The sequence below is a fragment of the Rhamphochromis longiceps genome, linkage group LG7, assembly GCF_057381845.1.
Source record: "Rhamphochromis longiceps isolate RC_006_pf linkage group LG7, R_longiceps_female_GT1.1, whole genome shotgun sequence".
Classification (NCBI taxonomy): Eukaryota; Metazoa; Chordata; class Actinopteri; order Cichliformes; family Cichlidae; genus Rhamphochromis; species Rhamphochromis longiceps.
The window spans coordinates 35,462,900-35,476,888 of NC_140563.1; the positions used below are offsets into that span (position 1 = coordinate 35,462,900).

Genomic DNA, 13,989 nt, shown 5'->3' on the forward strand with positions numbered 1-13,989 from the left:
AACAGTGAAAAAGTGCAGTTACTTGGTTTCACAGCTGTCGCCCAGTGCTGTAGTGACAGACTATGGGCAGCTTATAACCAGTGTATATATACACCGACCACTGGTCTGGTTTACGTAGGTTTTTTTTTTTGCCATTAGTGTCTGTGTCTGTGAAACCAACAGTCCGTCAGTCTGCAACAGTCTGTCATTAATTAGCCATGCTGTGCTGAGCCTCAGGCGTCAGAAGCCTCATCCAGCAGTCCCACCTCTGTCTTTGGCTGACTGGTCCACTTCACATGGTTGTGTGCGCTGCATATGTGTGTTTAAGTGCTTGATCTGTGAGACACTGTGTGTGTCTGCTCACTGGCCTTTGTTGTGGCCTGCAAGAGGCCACATTCCTTCACTGAGGCTAAAAGTCTGCTTTGATAAATTGTAGCAATGGCTCATTTCTTTTGATCTTTACCAAATGCAGTTTGGGATTGGATTAGTGGTTTTATTTTGAATATTTAAAATGAAGTAATAATCAGCACAGCTGATTCCCATACTATGTGTAATCAGCAGCTCATCTGGATTCAAATGAGAGTATTGTTTTCTGAGCATCAGGACCGGACTGAAACTGTCAACTTTTGTGCAGAACAACATTACACGTGCCGAGGTGGGTGGAGCCAGGGAGCCCCATCCATCTTCTATGTGCAGAATGTGCAGAGGTGAAGAAGCTTGACAGAATAGTAAGGGGGTTAGGGGTCACTGATAAGAGGCAGACTAGTAATTTGAAGTGTGAAAAGTGATTTCCCCCTGTTGTTAAAGTAGTCACCTGATTATTTCCAGTAAATTAGCTTTTGGATGATCTGATGGATTTTTGGTATTCTGTAAACTTTCTCTGCTGTTTATATAAATAATATCTAAACACTATCTCTCATATTGTTCTGTTTCCTTACTGCTTACTGCTCAAACTATAGGTTGTATGTGAAATATTGATATGGGCACCAAGAAATCCCTCACCAGTTTGTGGATTCGCATTTTATGAAGCTTTGAGTTTTGAAGCTTTGAGGGGTTTTCACTGAGGCAGTCCTGGTGTTTTTAAACCACATCTGACAAGCAAAGTTTGGATCTAATGAAATAACTGAGAAAACCAGACTTTCCCCAGCTAACTACTTGTGACTGACAAGTTAGCCAATGAACATAGCCATAATGTTTTATTCAACGTATTCCAGAAACTGGGAAGAGTCACCAGGAAAATGCTTAATGATGTCATGGATCAAGGTAGCCAAAGGCTGGCTTTCTCATAACTAGAGGAGTCGCCTCCTGCTGGCAGCAGCACAAAAATACAGATTTAAGACCTTTTTTTTTTTTTTCTTTTTTTTTTTTTACTCATGTTTGCTTCACTTTTCCAACTTGGAAGCTAGGTCTATATTTCATACTCTCTGTATGCTGTTGCCTTAGTTTTCTGAGCCAGAAGTGACCATATTTGGATGAAATAATGAGAAATCATGTAGCAGTGAACATTGTACCACTTGTTTAGTAACCTGCATTTACAAAATGTATGGACAGAGATGGATAGCTGCTAATTCGTGCTAAGTAAAGAGTTAAGACGTGTTAAGTGCACAGCAGTCCAAACCTTTCTGTCAAATCATTGCATTAAAAAATACTCCAAAAGGCGAAGCCTAGCTCACAGATAGTTTGCTAGTTAGCACTCATCTATTACTTAAATCAGCCTAGGAAGTGTAAAATTAGCCTGGTCTAGTACCAGGCTATAGAGTTGTTTATTTCTGCTGTAAAGTTGGGCATTACAACATGTAAATATTGGAGATAAACTTACTTTTAGAATCAGCCTCAAGTGGCCATTTGAGGAACTTCATTTTCCTCATCTTTGGTGACAATTTTGAGGACAGGCCAGGTAGACTGAATGTTGAATCACTGTTGGTGATGAGTGCGAGCACACATGTAATGATCAGTTCACGGCCAGACACAGACATCATATGTTTTTGGCCATGCAGTGATTAAAAGGTAATTAGACGTGAAAATGTACTGTTAACATTAATTGCAATATTGATTGCTTATCAAATAAAACCGCCTTACTCTCTGTACCAGCCGATTCATTTGTTTCTACTTAAGATCGCTCAGTGTTTAAAATCATGTCAGTGATGATGAATGTTTAATCTCATCAGCACATCCCACATCAGCCTTAGGATGCCAAAATGTGCATACACATACTATTGTTCACGCACATGAACCAAACACTTCTTGAAATGCTGTACTGGCGCTCGTGTTTCTGGAATCACCATATGAGGAAAACAAAGAGGGCTACATATGTTTCGAAACAAAGGAAAAACAAAGCTGGTTTGAATTTACATTTTTGTGTATACAAAACATACCTTAAATAATCAGTGAGGGTCTGTTTGTCTTTAAAAAATGCAGCAGTGTATAGCCAGAGAAGCTACTGCAACCTTGAATGTGTAAGAAAAAAACAAACAAACGGGCCATGCCGTGCCATGCTAGCCCCGCCAGGCAGAAGCTTCTACATCAGGATGGCATTGGGATTCTTTTTTGATGATGTACATGACCAAGACCTCTCCTGCTGTTTTGTGTTGTCGGGACTTTTTGGGTTTTTCCCAGGAACAAGCTGCCCCAGATCAGTCTTAATAGTCACTGAAATCTTCTTCATATGGCTGCATCACATTTTCTCACGTAATTATCTCTCTGTCTGTTCATCTGTTTCTATTTTCTGTCTTTTACTGCGTCTGATTCCGTCTTTCCGTTTTCCATGTCTCTGTCCTCTTCTATCTGTTTAAGTCTTTGCATCCTTGAGTTTTTTGTTTTTTTGTTTTTGTTTTGTTTTTGCTGATGAAATTTTTGCATGGCATTGTTGTGCAACTAAATAGCTGTACTTAGCTACAAGTGAAAGTGAGTGATGATCACGGCTTATCATGTAGGTAACAATAAATCAGAGAATAAAGGATATAATTGTTTTTTCTGCTGTCTGTCTCTCATTATAGCCATGCAAACCATGCTTGCGGTGGTAAAGCTGCCTCTGGCTCTCTTCTGGTCCCTCTTCCCTTCTTTAAAAAAAATACATTTCTAAAGAAAGTAAATATAGCAACACATTAACAAGACCTATTTCTCTTTTGTTGAGGTCTGCTGCAGTCGTCTTTGAAACCTAACATTTCTGACTGCTGGGCCTCTTTGTTGGGGTTTCCTGATTTGATGAATGTCCCTTCTGGGCCCCCCTTGACAGGTACTCTCTTTAGAGACATGGCTTTCAACCAGTCAATGTACAGCACCTCAAATGTGCACAAAGATTTTAAATGGCACTGGAGGTCATGGGCCTTAGCTAAACATGTAATCACAAAGTCAGCGCTAACCTGAGTGTAATCTGACCGCTTTGAATTTATAATTAACTTGTCCCGTATTAGTCAGAGTTACTTTGTTTTGCAAATTCTCTTTGTCATTTACAGCTTCTCAAATTGTGAACACATGTTGTTTTTCACCTATTTTACATAATCACTCAGGTCAGAGTTTTCCTTGTACAAGACATTTAATGTTAAGTCATCGATATGTACTGTGGCACGTTTTTAAGGGCTGTTTTATATTGTTGGGCAGACTTTTATTGGGATAAAGAAGTAGTCATCAAAATGGGTTCAAGCTGTGCTATTAGTGCATGTACAGATAATAAAATGAGAAAGTTGTGAATCTTTTTCCCTTTCTTTATTTTCTCCCACTTCATCTTTGGGCCAATGGAAACTTGCAGCATATGTAACTAACTTCTCAAACTGTTCCTGCTGCTGTGTCACCTGACTCGTGAGTCAGCTAGCTCATGAACATGGATAAATATTTCAGTCCAGAAGAACCCAAATGTTGCTGTATTGATGTTAGGATTACACAGAAGTCCCTGAAAATGTTTCAGCATGTGGGGGTTCCCTGCCCGCAAAAAGTTAGAGAACCACACGGTTAAACAACTGATCAATTGTTGGAGTAATCAACATATTAGCTTCCCAACGTTATAGTCTACTAGAAGGCATGTGTTCAGATTTCTTTCCATGTGCAAAATGCATATTTTTCAGAAAGAGGGGGGAAAGAAGGAGGTAGTGCTGGAGAGCATGACGAAGCTTGCATTTGATTGTTTCTCTATGTTGAAGGTTACCAGGCAACTGAAACCAGTTTGTTGAAGGGGTTTTGTAGTTACAGCACTGCTTACACACGATTCCTAACAGTGTCAGAGACAGGCAGGGAAACACACACGCGCCTATGGAGTTAATGTTCCCTGTTCCATGTCTTGTCCCTTCCAAGTGTTTCCGTTAGGGTCTCTAGAGAAGTCCCCTTTCATAAATCTTGTCAAACAATGGCTTTTAACTGTCCCACTGAGACAAAAGCAAAGAGGTTTGGGAAAAATGATCCATCATTCTGACACTTTTCCATGACTTGCTTAAACTGGCGAGAATGGCTTGCTTTACGTGAGGTGTCATTTTTGATGTCATGACGTAGCCTTAGCATTGAGGAGTGTGCCTGTTAATGAATTACCCATTTTAGGTTGATAAATGAAAATATATTTTTGATGGAACAGATGTGTTAACATGGATTTGCTGTCTTATTTACATATGTAGCAACTTAACTCCCTTTTCCCCTCATTTAACACCTGACCTTTGGCTGAAGACAAATGCTAAGACCAGGTCATCCAGCTGGTCTGAAGAGACTGTAAGATGGTCAGGTTAGCCTGGATTCAACCCTATAAGGACATGAGATACTTCTTCAGTGATTAAGGAGGTTATTGCTATTGTAGTGTGTGTTTGTGCACTTGTATGGACAGAAAGTTTGGAAATTATCATTGATCTCTTCCATCCTAGAGGCCTCTTTAGTGGCTGGTGGGGTGTAAAGCTGCTGCCAGTCAGGCTTCAGTCAGAAGGGAAAATACAATACAGTATAACTAAACTGAATTTATATTTTTGGAATTTGAAAGCGATTCTGTTGCTGATTCTGTCATGCAGTTGCATTAACTTTTTTCACCTCTCTGGAAGTGTTTCCTTGCAGAAAACACCTGAGAACCACTGGTTCTCATGCTTAAAATGCGTAAAATTTCAATTTTCACAGGTTTTTTTTTTCCTTTTTAAATTTCTTGATTGGTAAGGATGTTAATAAGGAGTAAGAGATAGTCCAACATTATTTGATCACGTTTGGAGCAGTGACTGACTAAATTGGGAGTGCAGTTTCACATGTGAAATGTGTATAATTAAAAAGTCTGTATGTTTAACCATGTGTTCAATAGGCTACTGGCTTAATGGGTTAACAAACAAAGAAAAAATCCTGTTTGCAAAGCATTCCTCTCATATCGCATTATTGTGAAAGTCAACATCTTCTCATGCCAGAATACTTCACGTTCCTTTATCATCTTCACCCTAATAGATGCACTTAAAATGGTTCTAGATATTAGTTGTGTCACATGTCAACTGTGACCTCGCCACAGCCGGTCACCATTTGCACTGGTGGCTGGGGTGCCCTCAACCTATTGCAATCTCCTGCTGAGTGATACATGTTGCCACTTGGGAGTAAAACAAGCTGAAATAGAAAGGAAATCTTGACAGATGTTACAGTAATACCTGCACTCATAGGCTTGTATCTTCAACCTGCCCACGCTGGCTGCGCATCAGGTTGCAAAAATCCCGAGAAACATGACAAAGTAAGCTGCGCTACAAAGGGTGGAATCAGTTTTGGCATATGCCACCAATCACAATCATGAAAACAGCAAAAATAAAACATGTTTTAAGTTACCAGTTAGCATTAGCAAGGTTGCATAGAAAACTGAATATGCAAACCAGCAGATGCATCCCGCATGAGGCAGATACCTGTTAATAAGTGCTAAGTAACATGTTAAAAAAATACTAGAAATCTACTCAGCAAAACTTCTTTTTCACAGGCTGTTAGCACAATTAACCACAAAACTAGCTGTGATGTTTGTCAGATAATTACATTAATGAGGATATAATTGGCCCTTAGAGCAGGAGGATGGTTAGGAGCTCCAGTTTATTCATTAAAAATAGCAGATGCAAAACTGGCAGTCTGCTAGTCTGCTGTTGCTTTTGGCATGTATGTGTCATGTAAAGTAGCCAAGCTCCTAATAATGCCTTAATTTAAATCTTCTTTTGAAATGATAGGTAGGCATTTTAACCAAGGAGTTTATGGAATTCACATTTAAGCCAGTTACAAGCAGCCATCTGAGACACTCTGAGAAACTCCTCGGAGGTTTCAACCAATACTGTTCACATGGTAGCTTCCCTCTTTTTTTCACCCTTGTGTTAAGTTATCGCTTCATTAGGATTTACTTGGAGCCATATCTTCAAAAGGTCAATAAAATCTGTTTCACAAAACACTTTGAGATCTTTCCAAGCTCTCCAAGACTGAGGTCTCTTCAACCAAACTGTTGATACACTGCAGTGCAAATATGTTGGAACAGATAAAAAGTTATTTTCCTCAAGACAACATAATATTCATATTAGATTCATATTAAAACAATCATCTGGTGGGATCGATTTTGGCGCTAAAGGCATGCTTTTCTGTTGTTTTCTGTTGATACATCAAAGGCTCAGTGAAGGGCATGCAACATTTGCTATTTTCAAATATTGCCTAATTAGAGAGCGAGGATGAGGGAGCATGCTTTGTGTATCTGATTGATATTTCTTTGTTTTTATGTCAGCTCGATGGCCCTGCATGCTGTCAAGCTTTTCTGTTATGCACGTCAGCATACATCCAGCAATAATTTTTCATCTGCGTAGCGTGGTTTATAACTGTTTCCAATATAAAATAATTACAGACAAGTCAAACCGTGAAGAACAAAAGGAAGCAGAGATGCTTGGATGAAAGTGAGGTAGGAGATGGAAACAGAGGATTGAAGAAATGTTTCCGTAGCCACTTCTTTCCCTGTGTCGCTAAGCAGCGCAGAACCGTTTTCTCCACACGAGAAGCCCCGACATGCTCGTACTGATAATTTTCCACTCCGCATCTGTAATTTAGAACAGGGCATCTAGGCTGTGATGATAAATGGTTACATGCTAGGTGATGAAAACTTGTTATACGAGTGCTACATCAGCGCATTAGCTTTCATGAGGGCAGAAATACCTGTGATTCAAGTCCCAGCTGTTAAAGTTAAATAAAAATTGCGTTTTCAGTGCAGACACAAGAGACCTCTGGAAGCCATTATGTGGTGAGGAAGAAGATGTGCCGGGAAGTAGTTTAAAATTAAAAAGAGATCACTGATTTACCCCCTAGCCTGCACATCTGCCGCGCAGTTCAAAAGCATCCACAGAGGTTCTGTTCACCCTGAATCAACCTCCCCCTGCTCTTGTTTATTTATATCGCTGTTTGTCCTAGACCACCTCGCCTTTTGGTCCTAATAGACATGAAGTAATGCTTCCGGTGACACTGAGGTGCCCTGCTGTTTTTGACTTTAATGCAGACGGGGTCTCCTCTCTGCATCGACACAATAAATGTAAATCAAGCCAACCTCAGAGAATCCACAATGAATATTTCCCCTCACAAGTTCTCTCAGCTGTGGTTATTTCACTGAATCTGGGAACTGTGGCTTCCCCTCCCCTAATTCCACCACAGGTTTTTTTTTATTTTTTATTTTTTTATTGTGCATGCCTCTAACCATGTGCAAAAGCAGTGGGGATTCCCTCACATCTTCCTTATCCCTGTTTTCCTTCATCGCGCTCTGCTCGGTTGGAACAAGCAGTCACTGCATTCATTCAAGCAGATTTTTAGTTGCCCGTGATGTTGCGGTTTGAGTTTAGTGCCAATAGCTTGCTGCGATCAGAAGTTCACTCACAACCTCAGTCTTGGTTAGTTAAGAGCTGGCAATTTGGATGTTGTGGATTTAATAAGTTTAGAACAGCCGTCGCCTGCTCTGAAATTTTGTGGGTGAGAGAATAGAACATATTTATTATTCACAAGAGTTCAACATTCAAATTGGACCTATATTGCAGTTGTTACGGTCACTACTAGTTACCCAGGCCACCCTGAGGGTTAATTGGCTGTGCTAGTCTCTTCATGAGCCAGATTAGATGTATTATTTATATAACCTGTATGGTTGGGTGGTGAGTGTGTACCCAGTAGGTGTGTGGGTGTGTCTCCTGGGAGCTGGATCAGCCTTCTGTGCAGAGGTCTGCCTTTGTGTACAATTGGAGCTGAGCTCAAGTGGAGACAGACCCGCAGTGTCTCCTGCAGTCATGCTCTACCATGTTGGCTGGTACTTGCTCCTGGGATGCCTATTGCTGGATTTATTGGGGTTGCATGTACAAGGTCAAAGACGACGGGATGGAAAGGTACTCCCTACTACGGCTCATACATGTACTGATTTTAACCTTTTCTTTGGAGTTTTCTGTTCTGATGCAAAGACTCTGGACAGGAGTGAAGTGCACTCAGTGTGGAGGTGCTTTTAATTTGGCTGAGGATGCTTTTGGTTCTAATTAATTCAAGGTTGCAACTGATGTGATTTTCAACTTATAAATACCCTAAAGATGCTCATAAAAGCAACCTTCTAAAACCTTAACTCTTTAATTATTTGTCTTATGCTTAAACACGCTTGAATTTTTTTTTTAGTAACACTAAACAGTATAGTGAGATTCTCATTCTCACATTTATCCAGGCTTGTGAACAGCACGTGGAATACACTTTCCGGTGACCCTTCAGCCTCTTCTCCTGGTCTCAAATCAGGGATCTTTCATATGTAACGGAAACAATTTGCATTAATGATGAGAACATTTAGTAGAAAAGATAGACCCCTTGGTCACTTTCTTGGATTCAGAACATTGCATTAGACAGATGTACCCCTGCATGGTTTATGGTTTGCCTGGCTAACTCTTCTGTGGAGGGTTCAAACTACTTAAAAACAAAGGAAAATTTGAACATCAATGCACCATTTTTTGTGAAAACTATGATTCATGGGAACATTAGTGACAGTCATTGCCCATTTAGAAATGTTCTGTTGGTTATTTTATTATTTTATTATCTGTTTTTATATTGTTGTGGATGTGAGAGTTATTCACAAGGGCTAGTGTCTGTGTTGGCCTCCATGAGAGAGCATTTCTGGTCATCTGGCAAATCCAGCTACCAGTACTTAGTAGGCTGGAGAGCAGTTTTATTGTGCAAGAAAAGTTTAGGTATTTCTCCTCTTCTCCATAATTCTTTATGATCTTATTGTACATTCCCAGACCACCACTGTTGAACTGGTGGATGCTTTGATCACAACTAAATGTACCATTTCTAACATGGGTGGTCCCGCTGGTTCTAAAATCCCTGAACGTGACACCGTTAATGCCACGCACTTGACCTGCTGAGCTGCAGTGAAGTCACACTCTGACTTGTGTGCACATGACACACACACACACACACACACACACACACACACACACACACACACACACACACACACACACACACACTGTAGTGCCTGCCTCGCCTTATGTCTTGTCTGCATACCTGTGTCTTAGCGAGATTTATGGACCTTGCCATTTGATTAGCCTTTGTAGGAGCAAGTCTTCATTGTCTGTGTGTGCGTGCACATGTGTGTTGATAATAGCACTCTAGCCTGCAGCATCTTTGTCAGGCTGTGAGGCCCCCATAGATTTCTTATTACTGTCAGCTCCTTATGCCTCCTGAGACTTGAGCTTTGTGTAGATAGCCATTAATTATGCCCTGTGAACACCTGCCATAACTTTTATTTACTGTGTGTAAGAGTGACACATAAGTTAAATTGAGATTTTTATTTTATTTTTTTTAAGTGGATGAAATTTTAGAGGATGAAAAATTCTCCTGCTTTGTTTTAATGGAACTGATGTCATTCTGGAAGTCATTCCAACAGCATTACCATGCAATGGTATTTTAACTAAGATGATAGTAAGACAATATGATGGATTAGGTTAGATTCAAGTCCCTGCAAGTCTGGCCAGTAGTTGCCTTCCAGCCTTGAAGGTTGGAAAAGCAAATGGAGAAGCATAGTTATGCCCTTAATACCTGGATCTATTAGTCAAGTGTTTGTATGAATGCAAATGATGTTGCCTTTAAGACATTTGGCACATTTCCTGTCAGTTAATTGGCTCATCTTTTTAAAACCAATACTGGCTGAATCCATCATGCTTTTTGCATGGTACTGTCTCTTTGCAGTCTTAATAAAACCTCATATATGTGACAAAAGCTTTGTTCTCTTGACCAAGTCTTTTGAAATTTCTTGACATCATTATATGCAAAATTTCCAAACTTAACTTTGCCATGATTCCTCCCTGCAGCAAAGTGTTGCTAGATGACGTTTCATTGTAACTAATAAGTCAGTCCATGTACCTTTACTTACAATTTTCATTGTGTTTGCAGTGCAAATGTGTGAGTCCAGTCTAAACAGGCATACTTAGATTAAAGAAGATAAACTAGTTTTCTAAAATTTTCATCTTTATTCAAAATATTTGCTATTATTAGCCCCAAAACAACAAATTATATGGATTATAATAATAAAACAAAATCATGGATTTCCCCAGTCACTTAAAGTCAGCCAAGTCTCAGGCTGTGCCGTTGCTGCACCGTTCCTTCAACTCGAGAAGTCTTGTTAGGATTAAAAAGCAAACACACACACACGCATAAACACACACACTTTGAACATGCTTGCTTTCTCGAGCCTGCTACTACAGAACCTTTAGAGAGATATCGAGTGTAAACATCATCTTGGCTCATGATTTAAAGGCTCATAGAGTTACTTGCTGGGATTATTAGAGTTTTGTTTGACAGGATAACTACACAGACACATGCTATGCAACGTCTGCTCTGTAGATCATCTTTAAAACTGCTGTTTTAAAGATGACTCATGGAAGCCTTGGTGTGACCTTAGACTGAGAAGAGTTTAAACTTGAATTTCAGTTGTTTTTCACATTTAACACATTTAACATTATCCTGATGATACTCTAGGACCGTTACAGAGTGTAGAGAAGACCTGTTGATAAACACAATCCATTAGCTTCATTCTCCGTGTCTAACATTCACACAGGTCCAATACTGATGTGTAGGTTAGAGAAGTACAAGTGTGGGCCCCTGACCCACAGTTACTCAACTTTTTGCTCTCTAAATATGATTTAAAAAAACATGGTATAATGTGGTGAGCACCACTGTTAAACCATAAACAGTGTGACTGCAACATACTTCATGATATATTTTGTTATTGTCAAAACATTCCTTAGAATTAGACAAACTGACAGTGTTTCAGTACATTATCACTTTGACTTCGTTATCCTCTTTGTAGCACTCATCTCCAAGTTCAAAGGTTTCCTCTGAATACATAAATCCTTAATACACTGGCTGCAAAAATATGATTTCAGTTTAAGAAAAACAGCTGTGCACTTTGGTTCTTAGCAAATGCTGCTCAAACAGGACTGAGTAGTACCTCTTGAGGATTCTTCGGATGGATAGATATAGTCACAAGGAATTCTGGTTTCAGTTTATTGAGGGCATTCATTTATGCACAGCCCTCTTAAGGTCCCACCACAGTTTTTCAATAAGGATGGGGTTTGGACTTTGCTGGGCCTATTCTGTTTTAGATTTTCGGGTGTGTTTGGGATCATTGTCCTGTCGCATGACTCAGTTTGGACCAAGCTGTAGTTATGAGACAGACCTCACATTTGACCCTATAATACTTTGGTATAGAAAGAAGTTCCCGATTGACTCGGTGACCCAAAGAATGGGACAAGCTGTCCCATTCTTTGGTTGCAGAGCATTCCCAATCATCACTCCTCCACCACCGTTCTTGACATTTGGTATGGGTGGTTTGTTTTTGCCAAAAATGGTAAGACATCTTGTTTTGTCTCATCATTGTAAAAGGCATTTTTCCAGAAGTCTTGGGATTTATTGAGATGCAACTTTGCAAACCTAAGCTTGGCTCCACTTTCTTGTTAGAAAGATGAAGCTTTGTGTTTGCAACCCTTCCAAAAAAAGCCCTACTTGTTTAGTCTTTTTCAAAAGGTACTTTCATTAACAATTAACATGCTAACTGAGGCCTGTAGAGTTTTTGTGAGATTTTTTTGCAGTTTCTCCAAGCATTGCACAGCCTGAATTTGGGGTGAATTTGCTGAGACTGCTGCCCCTGAGAAGACTGTGGCAATGTCTTAAGAAACACCTGAATGCTCCAGATCAGGAGCAAAAGTGCCAAAACATCTACTTCCACAGAGGCGGTCTCATCGGCTGATAATCAGCTAGTCAAGTGTCCTTGAAAACTTTCTTTTAGACAGGATTGCATGTTCATATTTGCTACTCTGGATATTATCTCCAGCAGAAATATTTTGTTTGATTCATAGACCGTATCTAAGCGATTGATGTAGCCACCATGACGTCACCTGTTTGTTTGTGAAGATCAGTTCTGAAGCCTTGAGCTTCAGCATCTTGGCCGTGTGTGTCCTTTTTTAAGACCAGATATGACTGTACTTGTCAGTGCTGTAAAGCATGCCTGTTTTATTTTCTATTTTACTCTAAAGGGGAAAATCATTTACAAAATGAATGTCATTTTATATAAAATTAGATTGGAAACTTGCAACTGAGTTAATAAAAACATCAGAAAAGTGTTTACTGAAGTAATAAATTAAGCAATACGTCTTTGTACTGTACATGTGGACTTTTTTCCAGCTAAAAGTTGCTCCTTGGTAGCCATTAGATTTATTTTATAATATTTTATTTTAAGACATTAGTTGGCTTTATTTTTTAGACCTGGAGGATATACCCATGCTTCATATGTGTGTTCAGTTTAGAGAAATAAGATGTTTTGGAATTTATTTTTCTTTTTTGCACAATGACAGTATATTTTTATCCATCCATCCATTCGCTACCGCTTATCCTTTTCAGGGTCACGGGGGGCGCTGGAGCCTATCCCATAGGGCGAGAGGCGGGGTACACCCTGGACAGGTCGCCAGTCTGTCGCAGGGCCAACACACAGGGACAGACAACCATTCGCACTCACATTGATTCGCACATTCACACCTAGTGGCAATTTGGATTAATCAATTAACCTATCCCCACAAGCTGCATGTCTTTGGACGGTGGGAGGAAGCCGGAGTACCCGGAGGGAACCCACGCAAACACGGGGAGAACATGCAAACTCCACACAGAAAGACCCCGGCCTGATGGTGGAATTGAACTCAGGACCTTCTTGCTGTGCGGCAACAGTGCTAACCACCGTGCCACCGTGCTGCCTGTAGCAGTAGATTTTTATTTTTGAGTTTATTTTGTGTACATGTGTAACAGATTGGAATATATAAAATACAACATATAACATTCAATATATCCTAAAGGCTTGTAGTCACTGACAACTATCAGCACCTGGCTGACTGGCAGATGTATAATGGTATTCCAACTAAGTATAACCTGCGCTGGCTCATAAGGAAGTCTCTCTGACTGAAAGGGAGGTAAGTGGAGGAGACGATGTTGACCAGAGGAGATCCAGTGTCACGTTATCAGCTGGGCCTGTTTGACTGAATGTGGCCGGGGATAAGAGAAAAAGAGAAAGAGCTTTTGTTTCCATTCGGGGCACTGGCTTTGGCTCTTGCCTATCTCGGGCCTTTGCTGGCCCGGCTGACTGGCCCCATTGCACAAGGCTAATTGTTGGCCTGTTGTTTCAGATGAATGAAAGCCATGTTTAACTTATTTGACATGTTTCTGGATGTTTGGGCATGTCATTGAGCATGCTGAATTGATTTTTTCCTTGATAAACAACTATAACCAACAAGAAAACAGAGCCTATCTATATACTCATATCTGCAATCTTTCCAGTGCATTTGTATTCCTAATATTTGTTGCTCTCATTTTCCTATAGCTCTGTTTACGTCCCATGGAAACTTTTATTTAGTTCTCAGATATCGTGGAAGGGTTATGAACTGTTGCCTTCTCTGCTCACTGTGCCTTTTCTGCTGAAAAAAGGCACAGGTTAATGGTCCAAACACAAAACCTAGTTTCACTTATGTGCCAAAAGATACTGGAATTGTTACTAAAAAAATT

General features: G+C 40.0%; 1 protein-coding gene across 2 annotated transcripts in view; it reads left to right on the forward strand.

Moving 5' to 3' along the window:
- LOC146665753 (uncharacterized) overlaps nt 1–13,989 on the forward strand; it is a 118,477-nt gene that overhangs the window by 44,031 nt on the left and 60,457 nt on the right. Inside the window, exon 1 of one of the 2 annotated variants that reach the window (XM_085413496.1) lies at nt 8,164–8,291. The exons of the other annotated variant lie outside the window; for it this stretch is intronic. Within the exon in view, the coding sequence (XP_085269622.1) occupies nt 8,196–8,291 (96 nt within the window). The 5' untranslated portion in view covers nt 8,164–8,195. Of the gene's footprint in view, nt 1–8,163; nt 8,292–13,989 lie in introns of those variants that run through there. 2 annotated transcript variants of the gene reach the window in all.